This window comes from Haematobia irritans, chromosome 3 (genome assembly GCF_050003625.1).
Source record: "Haematobia irritans isolate KBUSLIRL chromosome 3, ASM5000362v1, whole genome shotgun sequence".
In the NCBI taxonomy this organism is placed as follows: domain Eukaryota; kingdom Metazoa; phylum Arthropoda; class Insecta; order Diptera; family Muscidae; genus Haematobia; species Haematobia irritans.
Genome location: NC_134399.1, coordinates 34,394,664 through 34,415,779, shown reverse-complemented (window position 1 = coordinate 34,415,779; position 21,116 = coordinate 34,394,664). Strand labels below are relative to the sequence as shown.

Sequence of the window (21,116 nt, the reverse complement as noted above, 5' to 3'; positions counted from 1 at the left end):
TTTCTCCGCTCGAAAATTATTTTTACAAGGGCAAAATATATGGTTTTCGCGACAATTACATGCTCTATATAAGCATTAAATGGATGCGGCAACCATGTCCAAACATGTTTGTTCTGTGCGTGTAAAGTTTTAAAAAATGTCCAATCTAAAAAGGGGAAAAGGCTTTGTTCGATCTATAGTGGTCTAAGTCATTTTTAGTCATGTTCTGTTATCACTATTTTGAGTTCCTACATACTAAAAAATTATAAAAAATATAAAAGAAATGATTTTAAGACCGAAAATAAGGATTTTCTATCTTATACGGGTTTTGAGAAATTTCAAAAAAACAAAACTTGTTTCTTGTTTCCTGTAAAATTCACTTTTTAGACTTTGGAATGTAGACATCGATATGTACTAACTTATAATACCCTGTTCCACAGTGTGGCGCAGGGTATAAAAAACATCCTCTTCTTCCTTCCTCAAAAATCGATTTATTTATTTATGTTTTTTCAGATGTCCCAAAAATTTCCAATCCATTCATCGTACTTATGATCAAGACTCTGATGCAGATTTATGGCGTGAAAGCAATATTCTCTTCGGCCGACAGACGACACGTTACTTATGCCTCTCAAAGACTGAAGGTCTGCCGGAATACGTTGTTGAAACCCTTAAGTAAGTACTGAAAGTTTTATGAAATTAAGTTTTTTCTATTATTGTAGATTTATATGTATAAGTGAACAAAAGATTTTGTGTACTCGTTCAAATGTTAGCTACTGCTGCATATCATAAATTTTTCTTCTGTTACGTGTACGCCCAGCAATAATGGACAGACATACCTAAAAAAAAAACAACAGAGCAAGCTACGTTTTTCATTTTTTGTTGTTTTCTTTTAGTGAACTTAATTAAGGTCAATCAACTTTTGATGCCGGTTATAGGTGTTTTTCCAATGGCCTTTGGCATGAGTTGGATGATACACTTTAAACTTTGAGAGGTTTTGTGATTTTTCTTAATCGTTTTTCGTTCTTTTCTTCTTTAGGAAAATTGTTGATGATGATGTATTCTTATCGTTAATTTCATTTTGAACTAATAGCTATTTTGAGGAGTAATCTAACTTATAATCATATAACAAGCCCTTATGATGTAAGGTATTTGTGTTCACAAGAAAGCTCATTGTAAAAAATATAATAGGAAAATCAATAACAAAATGGGGTCATTTCGTGCGGTATATGAACAGAGAGGAAGTCTCTATATTTACTTCCTTGCTACACAAAACCTATTTCAAATATAAGGTAAAAGGCAAGTCACAAGATAGTTAGTTAAGAATTGGTATAATAACAGCACAATGATAATGTGCACCAAGGCCGAATCTTATGTACCCTCCACCATGGATTGCGTACAAAGTCCTACAAAAGATTTTTATTCACAATCGAATTTTTTGGGTTGTTGTAACAGTCCCATCAGCGAAAAGGTATAGTTTTATTCATTAACATTGATCCTATGTCAAATAAAAAGAAGTAAGTAAAGTCTAAAGTCGGGCGGAGCCGACTATATTATACCCTTCACCACTATGTAGACAAACATTTGTAGTACCATCTCAACTACTTAAAATTTGCTGGGAGCTAAAGGGTGATACGGTCAAAATTTGGTCAAGGGAAAACGCTTGTAAATCGGTGAAATCGTTTATTTAAAAAATCAAATTAAATTTCTTTTTCAAGTTCAATTAGTATAAAATTCAGGAAAAATATTCAGTTAGGCTTTCGCTTTTTCAAATCCGAATTACCAGGCCTCACGCTTGACACCTGCCATCAGATTTTGTACAGCCACCTTGTCCACCTTCTTCGCCGCAGAAAGCCAGTTTGCCTTGAACTGCTGCTCGTCCTTAGCAGTTTTTTTGGTCTTCTTTAGGTTCCGCTTGACAATAGCCCAGTATTTCTCAATTGGGCGGAGCTCTGGCGTGTTGGGAGGGTTCTTGTCCTTGGGAACCACCTGCACGTTGTTGGCGGCGTACCACTCCATGGCCTTTTTACCGTAATGACAAGATGCCAAATCCGGCCAAAACAGTACGGAACAACCGTGTTTCTTCAGGAAAGGCAGCAGACGTTTATTCAAACACTCTTTCACGTAAATTTCTTGGTTTACAGTCCCGGAAGCTATGAAAATGCTGATTTTCAAGCCACAGGTACAGATGGCTTGCCAAACCAGATATTTCTTGGCGAACTTTGACAGTTTTATGTGCTTGAAAATATCTGCTACCTTTCCCCTTCCTTTTGCCGTATAAAACTCCTGTCCCGGAAGCTGCTTGTAGTCGGCTTTGACATAGGTTTCGTCGTCCATTACCACGCAGTCAAACTTCGTCAGCATCGTCGTGTACAGCCTCCGGGATCGCGCTTTGGCCGTCGTATTTTGTTTATCATCGCGATTTGGAGTCACTACCTTCTTGTAAGTCGATAGTCCGGCTCGTTTTTTGGTTCGATGCACGGTAGTAGACGATACACCCAGCTTATTTGCGGCATCTCGGAGAGAGAGGTTAGGGTTTCGCTTGAAACTACCGGCACCACTTTGTCGTCTCAGCGGCTTCCGGTTTTCGATTTCCCCCCGATCCAGACTTCCTGGCTGTTCCCCAAACACTTTAATTACATTTGTAACGTTTGATTTGGCAACTTTTAGCGATTTTGCCAGCTTTGCGTGCGAGTAGCTCGGATTTTCGCGATGCGCGAGCAAAATTTTGATACGCTGCTCTTCTTGCTTGGACGGCATTTTGACAACTGAAGAGTGAATTCCAAAATCAAAATAGGAGCAACATTCTACACACACACACCTTCAAAATGAGGGGTGTTCAGGTTTTTTAAATGCAAAATTGAAAGAAATACGTCAAGTTTATATTGACAAAATTTTGACCGTATCACCCTTTAAATGACGCAATAACAAACACAAACAATCATACGAGATATACACAAAATGCAATGATTTCATTACTCTCTTCTCACTTCATTTTCCAGTAGCACGTTTATTGATTAGTTGGAATTCTATCTATAAGTTATCTAAAATTTTCAATGTGAGGAAAAACACTCCAACTTATAATAAAAAGGGGAATAATCTGTAGGTAGCCATCATACGAATCGGTAATATCGTTAAGTTAATCTTTATTACAAAAATTTGTTTTCATACAAAATTTTTTCTTAGTAAATTGTCCACATTTCGTAGTAAGATTTTTATATTGCCCATGTATTTTTATAATAGAATCGACGATGCATTAACTACTGTGTTGGAAATTTATTTAAGGAAAAAAACTTCCCATTTCCTAGTTAGTGAACTAAAAAACATTTACCCTTAGCTAAGTTAATTTTCGTTGTGCTTACGAAAAATGAACTATATTACAGTAAATTTGTTGAACTAAATATGTGAAAGTTAAAATGGTCCTTAAATTTACAAGACACCTTTTTTTCTGTGTGATTACTAAAATTGTTCTTAACGCAATGCCTCGAATCGTTGACTGGAAATCAAAAAAAAGTATTAAAGTAAAAAAAAAAAGAAACAATTAAATAAATTATTGAAACCTGTTTTATCTCAACTACTTTCAGATGAGTTGGCATTAAGTTCCCCGACATTCACTAAACCAAACAAAGAATAAACTACTGTTGCTATATTGCACGTTTCTTTTATCACTTGCAGATTGACCTTACGTCCATACAATATTCAGTCGTATAAACATATGTAACTATTTTCAAATCGAGTATCTTATCATATTCTTTGTTTGTGTTATCGTTAGCGCTCTATATTTATTTGTATTTATATTCTATTTTATTTTTTAATAGACAAACAAAAGCTACGAAATAATGAATGGGCGCATCTGAGTACGTAAGATCATTTGCCATTTATTTCTACGTAGCATATACTCTACTTTATATTAATATGACATATTAGTTTACAGAGGTTTGTGGGTATTTTATATATATTTTTTATAAATATAATCAAATTTGTTTATGTTCTGAAAGTGTAATTCATTTTATATTTTAAAGAGTATACAGTCTGAAAATTTTAATAAAATTTCAAAAATTAAGTATATTATGGGCTAAATTATACACACACCACTTTTTTTTAGAATTATGTAAGAAATTTTCCCCTGCCCAATGATTTTTTCTTTATTCCAAGTATGTCTCAAAAATTATGTGAACTAAATGGCAGTAACATTTCAATGACATACAAATAAGTTCAATTTTAACCAAAAAAGAAGAAGTTTTTCGTACACTTCTCAAAATTAGTAAGAATGAACTACAGCGTAATTAAAATGGGAATGATCTAGCACCAAAGTTTTTTTCTTTATTTTTAGTTCATTTTTTTCTTTTCGAGAAGGATGCATTTCGTAAATGGTAGTTAAAACCCCAATAATGTCAGAAAATTTTCGTTAATTTAACTAATCTCAAATTTTGGAATACAATTTAGTTCAATTTCCGTGCAAGATAGTTATTTTTTCAAAATTTTATTTCTATAGAAAATTTTGTCAAAATTATATTTCTATAGAAAATTTTGTCAAAATTTTATTTCTATAGAAAATTTTGCCAAAATTTTATTTTTATAGAAAATTTGGTCTACATTTTATTTCTATAGAAAATTTTGTCAACATTTTATTTCTATAGAAAATTTGGTCAACATTTTATTTCTATAGAAAGTTTTGTCAACATTTTATTTCTATAGAAAATAACCTAACCTAGAAAATTTTGTCAAAATTTTATTTCTATGGAAAAATTTGTCAAAATTTTATTTCTATAGAAAATTTTGTCCAAATTTTATTTCTATAGAAAATTTTGTCAAAATTTTATTTTTATAGAAAATTTTGTCAAAATTTTATTTCTATAGAAAATTTTGTCAAAATTTTATTTCTATAGAAAATTTTGTCAAAATTTTATTTCTATGGAAAAATTTGTTAAAATTTTCTATTGAAAATGTTGTCAAAATTTTATTTCTACCACGGAGCCACCGTGGTGCAATGGTTAGCATGCCCGCCTTGCATACACAAGGTCGTGGGTTCGATTCCTGCTTCGACCGAACGCCAAAAGTTTTTCAGCGCTGGATATTCCTACCTCAGTAATGCTGGTGACATTTCTGAGGGTTACAAAGCTTCTCTAAGTGGTTTCACTGCAATGTGGAACGCCGTTATGACTCGGCTATACAAAGGGGGTCATTGAGCTTAACATGGAATCGGGCAGCACTCAGTGATAAGAGAGAAGTTCACCAATGTGGTATCACAATGGACTGAATAGTCTAAGTGAGCCTGATACATCGGGATGCCACCTAACCTAACCTAACCTCGAAAACTTTGTCAAAATTTTATTTCAATATAAAATTTTGTCAAAATTTGATTACTATAGAAAATTTCGTCTAAATTTTATTTCTATGGAAAATTTTGTCAAAATTTTATTTCAATAGAAAATTTTGTCAAAATTTTATTTTTATAGAAAAGTTTGTCAAAATTTTATTTCTATAGAAAATTTTGTCAAAATTTTATTTCTATAGAAAATTTTGTCAACATTTAATTTTGACCTAATTTCCCATAACATAGTTTTTTTTCTGTGATTAGACAATAATTTTTTTCTTAATTTGTTAGTTTTTGGCCAATAGTATTATTTTATGTTTTTTTTTTTGATATTCTTCTTTAGTTAATACGGTCTATTGCATTGATGTAAATAAAAACAATTTTTAGTTACATGTGACGTTTCGTCGATATATGTCGATATTTGCAAGGGATTTTTTATTTTCTATTAAATTTAAAATATGTTAATATTCTCACAAAATAACATTAATTTTGAAAACTTACAAAAATTATATGTTTTATATTACATGAAAGTTTTTACAATTTTTACATGTAAAAACGAAACAAGTTACAAAACACAAAAATGTGTAAAAGAAAATTTCATAGTGTGAAAGTGAATTTTGCAAAAAATTACAAAAATATACGAAATTCAAGGGGGCCCATTACACTAACCAACAGTCGTATTGTTATTTGTGTCTAGCATAATTTTTCTCATTGATTTTGACCTACTAAACACGAAAATGAGTTTTAAAAATTTTTCTGTCGTTTGGTTTTCGAGATACAAATTTTTGAACTTATTTTTTTTAAATTTTTGGAGGTACACTTACAATTTTGAGCATATCTTTCGTCTTCTTAGACCTATTTGATCCTACTACTACTCAAATTAAAGAAAATTGAGCCGTCTACAACTCGTTCTCAGAAAATCGGGTAAGTAGTTTTGATGTTGGCGGCTTAAAAATTTAGAAAACGGCGTTTTTTTAGTAAAAATGTGTCAGAAAAAACCATATAAAAATTCATATAAAATAAAAAAAAACGCTACTAACAGCAATTTTGGTTTTTTTACGTATAGTTGGAATTTTTACAAAGAAAATAAGCCATTACTTAACAAAATCTGACAACAAATAGCGGATTCTGGATTTATAAGAACCATTTTTGTTTGAGTTTTAGAGGAATCATTAACATCTTTTGTAAGCGTGCAAGAAAATTATAAAATAACGTCTTGATTTAGGTTAGGTGTTGATTTTAGTTAGGTGGACTGAATAGTCTAAGTGAGCCCGATGTATCAGGCTCACTTAGACTATTCAGTCCATTGTGATACCACATTGGAGAACTTCTCTCTTATCACTGAGTGCTGCCCGATTCCATGTTAAGCTCAATGACAAGGGACCTCCTTTTTATAGCCGAGTCCGAACGGCGTTCCACATTGAAGTGAAACCACTTAGAGAAGCTTTGAACCCCTCAGAAATGTCACCAGCATTACTGAGGTGGGATAATCCACCGCTGAAAAACTTTTTGATGTTCGGTCGAAGCAGGAAACGAAACCACGACCTTGTGTATGCAAGGCGGGCATGCTAACCATTGCAACACGGTGGTTCCGTCTTGATTTGAAATCTTAAATCTGTAGATTTTCACCCGAGAAATAAAATCTGGAAATTTTACATTGAGTTTCAAGCAGTTTTCATGATCAGTGCGCCTTCTATACTCTCAAGAAGTGAAATCGGTCTATATGGAGGCATTACCAAATGGACCGATAAAAACTTAATCCGATACACGTTTTTGTGAGCCTTAAATACCGGAATATATACAATTTCAGGCAAATCGGATAAAAACTACGGTTTCTAGAACCTAAGGAGTTCAATCGGGAAATCGTTCTTACGGGGGCTATACTAAAATACGGACCGATACTCACCGTTTTCGGCACACCTCTTTATGGCCCGAAAATACCTCTAGATTTTCAATTTCAGGCAAATTGGATAAAAACTACGGTTTCTATAAGCCAATGAAGTAAAATCGGGAGATCGGTCTATATGGGGCTATACCAAACCATGGACCGATACTCACCATTTTTGGCACACCTCTTTATGGTCATAAAATACCTCTAGATTTAAAATTTCAGGCAAATTGGATAAAAACTACGATTTCTATAAGACCAAGACCCCAAATCGGGAGGTCGGTTTATATGGGGACTATATCAAAACCTTGACCGATATAGCCCATGTTCGAAGATGGCCTGCAAACAAAAGAGTTTGTGCAAAATTTCAGCACGGTTGCTTCATTATTGAAGACTGTAGCGTGATTACAACAGACAGACAGCCAGACAGACGGACATGGTCATCTCGTCTTAGAATTTCTCCCTGATCAAGAATATATATACTTTATATAGTCGGAAATCGATATTTCGATGTGTTACAAACGGAATGACAAACTTATTATACCCCCGTCACCATTCTATGGTGGTGGGTATAAAAAAAGCAACGCTGAAGTCAACAAACCTTTCTCAAAACGTAATAATTCCATGAACTAACATATGTTAGAGTTAAATTGGCTTTTGTGAAATATAGGGTTCAAGTTTTTGAGTGTATTGCCTTATTTTAACTCTCGATCTTTTATGATCTTATAATATCTCTATTCACAGCTTCATTTGCAAACAATTAATAAGTTTGATCTATACCCCCAAAACTTATGGCAACCAAAATATATAAGCGTTTTGTGGCTAATTATGTATTGTAGTCGTTTGATTGATGATATTTTGGGAATATTTGAGTAATTTTTCATACAGTCGGACTTAAAAGTAAATATATCATATTATAAATCATTTAAGAATTCTGAATAAACATTAATAGTTTATGTTCCCGAAAAATAACTTGAATAGTCTTTATTGCAATGATTTGAGAAAAAAAAAAACTTCAAACTGGAATAAAATTTATATTTGTTTTTTTTTTTCTGTGTAGTCTCACTATCAAAATAAAAAATTGTTTATTATCTTCAGTGAGGAAATAAACATTTATACAAAAGATAATGAAAACGAAAGAACGAATAAACAAATAGACCACAAACACACTCTAGATGAAGTGAGTCATGAGATAATATTCCAAATAAAATCTACTGTAGTAGTACCACAACCACATAGTTATATTCTACGAAATGTGTATCCGTGATCAATTTTTAATAACAATTTCCTATGCACATTGCCAATTTGTTGATTTCTGATAGCAATGTATAAACAACGTTAAGTACAACACACAAAAGTTATCTATAGATCTGTAATACTTCACTAATGTGACGTACGGAATGCTAGAAATACGTCATTTCACCTATGTAGACATTCACAACGTTTTTTGCGGTTAGTCATGATGATCAACCAACTGCTAAGTGTATGTAAATCAATGCGGGTATTTCCCAAGTGTGTCTGCTTAAAGACAAGACTTAAGAGTTAAATCAACATTATCAGCCAGCTTCCACACAATTCACATTTTTTGCTGCAATTACTCTTTGCGTTTAAGCATGGAATTATATCATAAATATCAAATTATTTAATTGAAGTTTTTAACATTGTGTCGTTAAGTTGATAATAAAGTTTTAATTATATTAATTGGTTATATACGATTGTACTAATGTAGAACAAATTGGCATTGAAAACGAAAAAGTATGATTAAATGTGCTTCCAAAAAAATATATTTTTACAATTCACGTGTTAGAGGCGTCCAGGTGACGACCCCTCTGCTTGTAATAAACGATCTGATATTTGCTTTATCAACACACTCATAGAAGAAGTTTCTCTCATTACACTGAAAAAAGCTTACCCAGTTTTTTCAGTGTATCCGAATTTTTTGACAAAATTTTATTTCTATAGAAAATTTTGTCAAAATTTTATTTCTATAGAAAGGTATGCCAAATTTTTTTTCTATAGAATATTTTAGCAAAATTTTATTTCGCTTGATTTATTTTGTTTCTTGTTCGATCTCTTTCAGTTTAAATAAAATTCTTTATTTTGCCAAGCTTGAGATCTAGATCTCAAGCTTGGCAAAATAAAGAATTTTATTTAAAATTTTATTTCTATAGAAAATTTTGTCAAAGTTTTATTTCTAAAGAAAATTTTAGCAAAATTTTATTTCTATAGAAAATTTTAGCAAAATTTTATTTCTATAGAAAATTTTGAAAAATTTTTCTTTCTATTGAAAATTTTGCGAAAATTTTATTTCTATAGAAACTTTTGTCAAAATTTTATTTCTATAGAAACTTTTGTCAAAATTTTATTTCTATAGAAAATTTTGTCAAAATTTTATTTCTATAGAAAATTTTGTCAAAATTTTATTTCTATAGACAATTTGGTCAAAATTTTATTTCTATATACAATTTTGTCAAAATCTTATTTTTACAGAATATTTTGTCAAAATTTCATTTGTACAGAAAATTTTGTCAAAATTTCATTTCTACAGAAAATTTTGTCAAAATTTCATTTCTACAGAAAATTTTGTCAATATTTTATTTCTATAGAAAAATTTGTCAAAATCTTATTTCTATAGAAAATTTTGCCAAAAATTTTATTTCTATAGAAAATTTTGCCAAAGTTTAGAAAATTTTGTCAAAATTCTATTTCTATAGAAAATTTTGTCAAAATTTTATTTCTATAGAAAATTTTGTCAAAATTTTATTTCTATAGAAAATTTTGTCAAAATTTTATTTCTATAGAAAATTTTGTCAAAATTTTATTTCTATAGAAAATTTTGTCAAAATTTTATTTCTATAGAAAATTTTGTCAAAATTTTATTTCTATAGAAAATTTTGTCAAAATTTTATTTCTATAGAAAATTTTGTCAAAATTTTATTTCTATAGAAAATTTTGTCAAAATTTTATTTCTATAGAAAATTTTGTCAAAATTTTATTTCTATAGAAAATTTTGTCAAAATTTGGAAAATTTTGTAAAAATTCTATTTATTTATTTCTATATACAATTTTGTCAAAATCTTATTTTTACAGAAAATTTTGTCAAAATTTCATTTCTACAGAAAATTTTGTCAAAATTTCATTTCTACAGAAAATTTTGTCAAAATTTTATTTCTGTAGAATATTTTGTCAAAATTTTATTTCTATCGAAAATTTTGTCAAAATTTTATTTCTATAGAAAATTTTGTCAAAATTTTATTTCTATAGACAATTTGGTCAAAATTTTATTTCTATATACAATTTTGTCAAAATCTTATTTTTACAGAAAATTTTGTCAAAATTTCATTTCTACAGAAAATTTTGTCAAAATTTCATTTCTACAGAAAATTTTTTCAATATTTTATTTCTATAGAAAAATTTGTCAAAATCTTATTTCTATAGAAAATTTTGCCAAAAATTTTATTTCTATAGAAAATTTTTCCAAAGTTTAGAAAATTTTGTCAAAATTCTATATCTATAGAAAATTTTGTCAAAATTTTATTTCTATAGAAAATTTTGTCAAAATTTAGAAAATTTTGTAAAAACTTTATTTCTATAGAAAATTTTGTCAAAATTTTATTTCTATAGAAAATTTTGTCAAAATTTGGAAAATTTTGTAAAAATTCTATTTCTATTGAAACTTTTGTCAAAATTTTATTTCTATAGAAAATTTTGTCAAAATTTTATTTCTATAGAAAATTTTGTCAAAATTTTATTTCTATAGAAAATTTTGTGAAAATCTTATTTCTATAGAAAATTTAGTCAAAATCTTTTTTCTACAGAAAATTTTGTCAACATTTTTTTTTCTACAGAATTTTTTTTTCTACAGAAAATTTTGTCAATATTTTATTTTTATAGAAAATTATACATATCAAAATTTTAATTCTATAGAAAATTTTGCTAAAAATTTTGTTTCTATAGAGAATTACACATATCAAAATTTAAATTTTTTAGAAAATTGTGCCAAAAATTTTATTTCTATAGAAAATTTTGCTAAGGTATAGAAAATTTTGTCAAAATTCTATTTCTATAGAAAATTTTGTAACAATTTTATTTCTATAGAAAATTTTGCCAAAATCATATTTCTACAGAAAATTTTGTCAAAATTACATTTCTCCAGAAAATTTTGTCAATAGTTTATTCCTATAGACAATTTTGTCAAAATTTAATTTCTACAGAAAATGTTGTCAAAATTTTATTTCTATAGACAATTTTGTCAAAATTTAAATTCTATAGAAAATTTTGCCAAAAATTTTATTTCTATAGAAAATTTTGCCAAAATTTAGAAAATTTTTAAAAAATTTTCTGAAAATTTTGTCAAAATTCTATTTCTATAGAAAATTTTGTCAAAATTTTATTTCTATAGAAAATTTTGTCAAAATTTTATTTCTATAGAAAATTTTGTTAAAATTTTATTTCTATAGCAAATTCTGTCAAAATATTATTTCTATAGAAAATTCTGTCAAAATTTTATTTCTATAGAAAATTTTGTCAAACTTTTATTTCTACAGAAAATGTGTCATTATTTTATTTCTATAGAAAATTATACATATCAAAATTTAAATTCTATAGAAAATTTTGTCAAAATTTTATTTCTATAGAAAACTTTGTCAAAATTTAGAAAATTTTGTAAAAATTTTCTATCTATTGAAAATTTTGTCAAAATTCTATTTCTATCGAAAATCTTGTCAAAATTTTATTTCTATAGAAAATTTTGCCAAACATTTTATTTCTATAGAAAATGTTATCAAAATTTTATTTCTATAAAAAATTTTGTCAAAATTTTATTTCTATTGAGAATTTTGTCAACATTTTATTTCTATTGAAACTTTTGTCAAAATTTTATTTCTATAGAAAATTTTGTCAAAATTTTATTTGTTTGTACGAATTTATTTCGGCATAAGCCGGCTATCATGTAAACCCTTTTTTCCGAAGGTTCAAGTGTGGTTCATTGTTGGGTTTAATGAATTGCCTGAATTTATTCTGATAATTGGTTGATAGTTTTGCTGCAAGTAGAGGATGCTGATGAGGAATGTGGTAATTCCGAAACGTGCGTCCATCCAACCATCTTGCAGTCTATAGGGCTCTGCCCAAATAAATTTGACAAACATTCTTTTCCTCTGTTGGTTAAGCTACACTTGTAGTTTAGTCAATGCGTGGTTTTAAGCTGAAATAAAAAAAAAAAACAACAACAACAAATTTTATTTCTATAGAAAATTTTGTTAAAATTTTATTTCTATAGAAAATTTTGTCAAAATTTTATTTCTATAGAAAATTTTGTCAAAATTTTATTTCTATAGAAAATCTTGTCAAAGTTTTATATCTATAGAAAATTTTGTTAAAATTTTATTTCTATCGAAAATTTTGTGAAAATTTTATTTCTATAGAAAATTTTGTCAACATTTTATTTCTATTGAAAATTTTGTCAAAATTTTATTTCTATAGAAAACTTTGTCAAAATTTTATTTCTATAGAAAATTTTACCAAAATTTTATTTCTATAGAAATTTTTGTCAAGCTTTTTTTTCTATAGAAATTTTGTCAAAAATTTATTTCTATAGAAAATTTTGTCAAAAATTTATTTCTATAGAAAATTTTGCCAAATTGGTTTTCTATAGAAGGTTTTGTCAAAATTTTATTTCTATTAATGAATTACCTCTTAGTTGGAGAGGAATATTTTGCAAAATCTGCCAAACAGTAAAAAATTTACCTTTTTGAGTAGAACTACCAACTGTGGCAACCGTGGTCGAAGATGGGAAGAAATTCTGGTACAAAACATGCTAAAATACATGGCCTTACGCGCAAGGGAACACCTAAGGAGATTTTTTGATGAATAGCACTAAGGAACAACTCAGTTTAGAGAAAGAGAATTTAGTAAAATTAAAATATTTTCGCCAAGTTTTTTTAGTTCATGTCATTTATGTAAGGACAACTTAAGAAAAATGTTCTCATTTTTTAAATCGGCTATAGAATTTTTCGTTGACTTTTTTCTGATGGTACCTACGAAATTTTGCCATAATTTTTAGTTAAGATTTTTATATTATTTTCTTCAAGATTATTAATCGTTTATCTTACATTTTTTTTCTTTATAGAGTGATTGCCGAGAAGGTTACTCCACCCAAGGAATTCTCTTTACTATCACGTACAGCTGATACAGATCAAAAAGCTTGGCGCAAAAGGCAAATTGCTTATAAACTCTCAAAAAGAGGCACTGTCACACATGCCGTTACAGATGTGATTCTTTGTTCAAAACTCAAAATTGCTCCAGAAGGTTTTAAACTGGCTGGGTAAGAATCGAAACTGACTAGCACAAAATTTTACCAAGAATTTCATTTTTTTTTCATATTTTTTGTTTTCAGTGATATAAATGGTATTTTAATATGTTACAAAACCGGTGCAATACCGGCACGACTGCCACCTCCGGTACCCGGACTAGGAAGTGGTGCAGCTCAAAATAATTCTGGTAGCACAGAGGTGGAAAAAGCTTTAAACCGTTTGAATTTAAATAATGGCTCTAGAGATCCCAAACAACCCTTGCCGCCTGTACCAAATGCCGAAGAACATGATTACGAAGAAATTATACAATCATATCAGGTGAATTCGCCACTGCGACCAGCACCAAGACCACCCACAACTAGTACATCATCGGGTCACAGTATTGGAACATTAGGAACCTATACCGATGTTGAAGGTGTACCATTTATAATAAATCCCATGTTAAAATCATCAAAACAAAATGAAGTAAGTGGAGGAGGATATTTTCGTTGTATTTACTTATAAGTTAATTCACCTACATTTTTTTTTTTTTGATTCATAGCTCTCAACACTGCCACAACTCAGCGACTTTGTGATTAAAAAAGATCTGGACTATGATTTTCAATTGGAGAGACAGACTTTGTGTGCCATGAAATCGTCAGCTTCCAAGAACCCATTTTTTAAGTAGGGCCCAGCTCCATATTAGACTTGTAAGCGTTTCATAGAAATCCCAACTCTTATCGAGAGTTTAAAATATTTGTAGATTATCCCATATAACGAAAATGATTATTGTATTATATTTAAGTAACTATGTATACACAAAACATAACGACATACCCAATTATATATGAACAACACCAATTGTTTTCTAAATCATTGTAAATTCCTTAATTATAATTAAATTTAGTTTTTAATTTATATTCTAAATAATTGCAATCTTATTATTTTGTTTTTTTCATATAATATAATTAACACAAATTTGCGATATCATTTTGATTTTGTTTTCAATGGACCCACAATCAACTGTCTTGGATATTATCACCCAAATTGGTTTATGTAACAAAATAATCGAAATTGGCCTATAATTATTGTCTTAGGGGTTGTAAATGTTGATTCCAAATGTTGGTTTTTTAAAATAATTTAAAAGATGACTTTTTGATTTATTTTATATCCATTTATTTAAGAAGCCAATTTATGTCATTTTTGAAAATGTCGAATGTCGCCGTTTTATAATATTGTAAAATACTGGTTTCGGGTTGTTTGAATTGTCAGCATAAGTGAAGATATATCATATATCGTATATATCATATAGTCGACAATTCGAATTCGATTTTTTAATATTGGCAAACATCAGACATCATTTTTAAAAGATAGTCAATATTGGGATTCGAATATAAGGAAATGTTGTTAAACTTTTTGACAAATATACTTCTCCTCTTGTGGCTTACTCCACGCAATGGTTTTAAGCTGAAATCACAACAACAAATATGTTTGAATAAAGTTCGATTTTCGACATTTGCGTCTCTATAGATAATGTGATAAACATTTGAAAATATGTATGATTAACATTACTGCTGGTTAGAGCTCGACTGCGGTGGATAATTTTGGCCGAAGTCCAAGGCGATGTTTGGTAAAAAAGCTAATTTTCGGCAGAAGCCGTTTATTTCCTTTAATATTAACATTTTTATGAGACAAAAACGTAAAACATGTTTTACTACACTAAAAAAGTGAACACTCTATTTCACTAAAGCCAATTTAACTTTATTTTAGTTCATAGAATTATTATGTTTGGAGAAAGTTTAAGTTTTAAATTCATACTTCTCACATTATTTCTTTAAATTTGTAAATTTCACCACAAATGTGCCCATCTTGAACTTTGTTTGGCACTAAAGACATTCTGGCAATTTTGAACTCAAATTTTTTCCTTCAAATTACAAAATGTTCATTAACAAGTGAAAAAAAAATTAATTATGTGTAATAAATTTTCTTGAATTTGTCGAAAAATATTTACTTATTTTTGTGATATCGGCGTGAAGTCAGCGTTTGTAATATTGTTTAGTTATTTTTTTTTTTAAATAATCTAAATTTTCAAAAATTAACCAAAATTTTTCTTCCTGATGGCTTCACTGTTTTTTTCCAGTGTACTCTTGCACGACATACGATGCGATCACACTGGACAAATATTTGACAGAAATCAAACATTAATTTGTCAAACTAGCCAACACTTTTAGATCATATTGGATGTATAACAGTACGAGAAGAACATTTTGCAAAAGCGGTAACCAGATTTTTAGAAAATGGTCATGGAAAAAAGGTTTGAAGAATAAAAAGACATTTTTTCTTATACGGCATTCACTTTACACCTACGAAAATGTGGATTTTGAGCGTCATGTGCGTATTATGCCCTGTTCGTGTAAATCGATCAAAGTTCCACTCGAATTTCAAAACTACTTAAAAAATTGAAAAACAATGCAAAGACGGCTTAAAGAGAACATTGCTTGGCAGTTTCGGATTTTTTTTTTAAATTTAATATGGTGAACCGTTTTCAATTTATTCCAATATATGTGGCGGAATTGCATTCATTTTGAACATAACGGTATATCCCAAAAAATCGAGCTGATAGAAAAAATCCATGTGCAGATTTGAATTCAGCGTCGCAAATAACCTTAAAATATTCAGTTCTTAATCAACAGAACCATTGTTCCCTTGTGTTTTCAAAAATGAGTATTTGAAAATTTTTGGCCTAAGAATTCATTACAATTTAAAAAAATGTTTTTAATTTTTTCTTCAAACCCATGTATACAATACACCTACTCGACAGCAAAATATAAAGTGAGTTGAACTTAAAATCAATTTTCTTTTGTTTGGAATACGAAAGAAAGCTTTCGTATGAGATAGGGGAACAGAGCATTAATTTTCTAGTAATAATACTATTGTATTGTAACTGTAACTGTCTTAGGATATGATCGACTATGTTACATTCATGCAGAAATAAATAAAATAAAGTAATTTTCTTTCTATCACATAAGAAAAAAATTATTTAGAGTTTTACATAAAGAATAAATCCCGGGACCAACGATGATCGAAGGCAAATTCTCCATCACTACAAAATTAGGATTTATCGACAAGTTCAAGAATGCATTACCTCGTCTTTGGTTAAATATATAAAAACGTACATTTTAAAAATAAATGTGTCTATTCAGAAATAATAAAATTTAAAAAAGCTTCGTTTTCGAGGAATCGTTGTTTTTCAAAATCCACTCGAAACGACATTTTAAAAATAAATGTGTCTATTCAGAAATAATAAAATTTAAAAAAGCTTCGTTTTCGAGGAATCGTTGTTTTTCAAAATCCACTCGAAACGACTGATCAATAGTTTATGTTGGCCAAAATCGACTTTTCAATCAGTCAAGTTGAAATAAAATCATTGGACCTTGCTTTCCTCAACTCGGAAACGGCCGTAGACTGCCATAGAATTAAAACTAAAATAAACTAATCACAATTTCAATTTATTGAGACAATACAATAAACCAAATGAGGTCAATAATAGTGTACTGCCATTTTAGTAAATCTTAATTCTATATATCACTAGAAAAGTACTAAATTCAAATAAATACATATTAATTCCATTGATTAACATGGTCAATTATGACTATCTATAACTATTTATCTATTCATATATAAGGTTCGGGCGGCAACTATATATATATCCCTATTAATGAGACCCTTGGCTACTATAAACATTATCAATTACTCATTTTGGAATCTAAGCAACAATTCATTCCTGAACTGAACAACCGTGAAATTGAAATTCCTGAGCACTATCGGCAAGGCATTCCATATCCTGGCTATGGATACCATAAATGATTTCTCAAATGTGGAACAATGAATAAATGGTATAATGATTTGCGGGTTCCGTACTGAAAGAGAGAAAACAAATTTAGATATAAGATCAGAAGGCATCGACCTTTTTATTGCCCTGTAAAAAACAGCAATTTCCGAATTGAAATATAACCATCAACACTGCAACCTAGAAACTCTTTTACTTTTCCACTCACATGTTCGTACCATCTGACCCGGAATACATACCGAACTATACTATTCACAATGAGCCTAATTTTATATCTATTAAGATTCTGAGTGCACGATACCAACTCCAAACAGTAGTTCACCTGCGTCATAAGAAGAGCAAAGGCAATTGTGCGCCTGGCGTGAAGTGGCAAATACAACCCACAGTTATACAATTTCCTAAGTCCAAGTGTTATCCTATTCGAGATAGAATCAATATGATCCCCAATAATCACACCTAGACATTTAATACTATCCACATAATCAATGGCCACACCGCGCATATAAATCGTAGGATGCAAAACCGATCTATGGGCCGTACGAAACATAATCGCCTTGGTCTTGTTGGGATTAGCTACAAGATCATTATTGTCTAACCAGTCAGAAAGAGCAGAAAGATTGGCGTTAATGATAACTCCTAGAGAATGAGACACGGACCTATCACAAGAAAAAACCAATTGGACATCATCCGCATAAACAAATGGTCTCACTATGTCACCCTCTAAACAGTCAACTAAGTCATTTATAAACAATATAAAGAATAGTGGGCCCAACACAGAGCCCCGTGGTACACCACAAGTGAGATCTACAATATGTGAATCTCTACCACCCAAACGAGTGGTGTTGGACATAAACCCGAAGTAAATATTTTTCGACATTTAATTTTATATATATTTGTTTTTTTTTTTTTTTTAATTTCACGGAGAGGAGAATTAATTTTATATAGAGGAAAGACCTTTTATGCTTAATCCGAGAATGTGTTGGGACGACATTTTTTCAGCATTTTCTGATCTCGTTTAAGCAGAGATATATCGCACATAAAAACTGAAAGATGCTCGTTATAATATATAGTTACACACAAAAAATATTTTTGTCTTCAATCACGAAATTAATTGATCCAATTAATTTTTAATTGAAATGTCTTCAATTACAAAATTAATAGTATCAATTAAAAAATTAATTTTATTATTATTTAATTTTAGCTATTTAGGACTAACTTAGTTTTGAAATAAAACTCTTTTTATTTCATATTCTCCCGACGTTTCTCCACTATTTGGTGGCTTTCTCAAGGGATTCGTAGAAATTTAAGTGTTTTTGATTACATTTGTATAAACATTCAAACACGTAACATAAATTTATTTAACGACACAACTTAATTTTAATATCACAGCTTATTTTATAGTAACTCAGTAGCTCCAGCTTATATTAATTGAAAGTCAATTGAAAAATTAATTGATACTATTAATTTTTGCTTCAATTTAAAAAACTTGTTGAATCAATTAAATTTTTAATTGAATATTTTTTTAAAACTCATTTAATTAATTGGAAACAATTTCGTGAAAATTTTTTCTGTGTAGTCAAGGTCGAAAAGCAGAATTTTCACAAAATTTGAAAAAAGTAGAAAATTCTTTTTTTTTTAATTTTTCATAAGTTGTCTCTTGCAAAATTCGATTTTTCCATATGTTCAGGATGTCAAAAAGTCAAATTTTCCTATTACTTACTAAAAGCCGGCTATCTGATTTCGCCAGCCTACTTCTGCTGATATTATTGTTGATTGCAGTAAAGCCGATAATTCTCTGGTGCTTACTAGATAGGGTCACGGCCTAAAGGAAAAAAAGTTGATGCGGTCACCCCCCAGTTTTGTAGCATATTCGAAGACAATTTCAGAGCACCAAAACTGGCGAAATCAGATAGCCGACTTTTAGTAAGTAATTGGAAAATTTGACTTTTTGACATCCTGAACATTTGGAAAAATCGAGAAAAATCGAATTTTGCAAGAGACAACTTATGAAAAATTAAAAAAAATGAATTTTCTACTCTTTTCAAATTTTGTGAAAATTCTGCTTTTCGACCTTGACTACACAGAAAAAAATTTCACGAAAATTTTTCCAATTAATTAAATGAGTTTAATATTGACTTTTTAATTAAATGAGTTTAATATTGACTTTTTAAAATCTCTGTAACTTTTTTGTTTCTGAATATAAGTAAATACGTTTTGTTTGTTATTGTTGGCTTCTCTTCAATCGTTATTGTTTTTTTTTTTTTTTTTGATCTCAGCTTAAAGCCATGCATTGACTAAACTACAAGTGTAGCTTAACCAACAGAGGAAAAGTATGCTTGTCAAATTTATTTGGGCAAAGCCCTATAGACTGCAAGATGGTTGGATGTACAGCTGTTTCGGAATTACCACATTCCTCATCAGCATCCTCTACTTGCAGCCAATTATCAGAATAAATTCGGGTAATTCACTCAACCCAACGTGAACTACACTTGAACCTCCCGAAAAAGCAAAAGTTTCATATTTTGTTAAGATCTTTATAATGGTTATCAGAAATGGGCATCATAGGGGTATACGAAGCGAAATAAAAAAAAATAAATATCAAATTTGACGTCGGAGTCAAAAATGACCAATGCACGAAATATAGCCCCTGATCAACCACGAACAACGATATGCGTTTCTTTTCGATCGGACTTCAAATGACGACACAGCACAATAAATTGTATTTCGGGGGGTCGTATGGTGCACGGAAAAAAAGGTTTGGTGTTCTGAAATTGTCTTCGAATATGCTACAAAACTGGGGGGTGACCGCATCAACTTTTTTTCGTGACCCTATCTAGTGCTTACGTTATCTAGTCTTTATAACCAAGAATGAATATTTTCGTTGATTTTTCGGCGAAAGTTCTCTTTCCTCAATAACAAAGCGTTAGCACTCATTGAAAAGAGAGAAGTTCATCACTTGTGGTATCACAATGGAGTGAATAGTCTAATAGCCCAATTCTCAATAACAACTGCCTGGGTATTTTTTCCCTATTCCCTGTTCCCCTATTCTAAACAAAATCTGTCTGGGGAATTTTTCTTTATTCCCTTTTCCCTTATTCTAAACCAAAATGGAAAAATTTTCCCTTGGGGAAAAATTGGTATTACAAATGACAATTAAAAGGGAAAAATGATGACATTTTTGGGAATAATTCCCCAAAAAAATCAAGGGAGTTGTAACCAAATTGCATCATTTCTCTGTAAGTTATTTTAAAAATTCTTTTATATAGAAAATAAAGGTTTTACATTTAAACTATAATATCCCTTCCTGTTTTAATTTAGATGCTTGTTTCTTAACCCTATACTCATAGAAAAAAGTCTGTTTTTGTACTTCAGGACCTAATGAACAACAATTTATAAAATGTTTAGGTTATAAATTTTTGTATTTTATTTGTTTTAGCCAAAATAAAACATGTTATAGTGTAATCGAGCTTAAAAAATAGCAGGAAATGTTTGCTATTTCAGCAAACAGTGACTGCTGTCCCTTTTTCTGCTGTTTTACAGACTTTTCTGCTGTCCCTACTAACAAATTTCTTTGGGTGTAAGATAGGCGATAAACTTTCGATCACTAAGCGCTCAAAGTCAAATTTAGTCTGGCCAGACCAAGTAGTCTATCCTAGGGTTAAAGGAGCAATAATGCGAACATGTGTCCCGCATGGCCTAAAAAGCTGAAGAAATTTACTAGTTCTCTTCCGTTTTGATGAAATATATGCAATTCGGGCATAGGTTGTCTTTAAATATATTTATGACTTCTTTATG

The 21,116-nt window shown here is 29.7% G+C and overlaps 1 protein-coding gene across 1 annotated transcript in view; it reads left to right on the top strand.

Moving 5' to 3' along the window:
* The window catches only part of Mvb12 (multivesicular body subunit 12-like Mvb12), a 46,585-nt gene extending 32,124 nt beyond the window's left edge, over positions 1-14,461 (top strand). Inside the window, exons 3-6 of the mRNA XM_075299328.1 lie at positions 493-651; positions 13,309-13,503; positions 13,576-13,957; positions 14,034-14,461. Coding sequence (XP_075155443.1) covers positions 493-651; positions 13,309-13,503; positions 13,576-13,957; positions 14,034-14,159 — 862 coding nt within the window. The 3' untranslated portion in view covers positions 14,160-14,461. The remainder of the gene's footprint in view (positions 1-492; positions 652-13,308; positions 13,504-13,575; positions 13,958-14,033) is intronic.
* Positions 14,462-21,116: the final 6,655 nt, after the last annotated feature.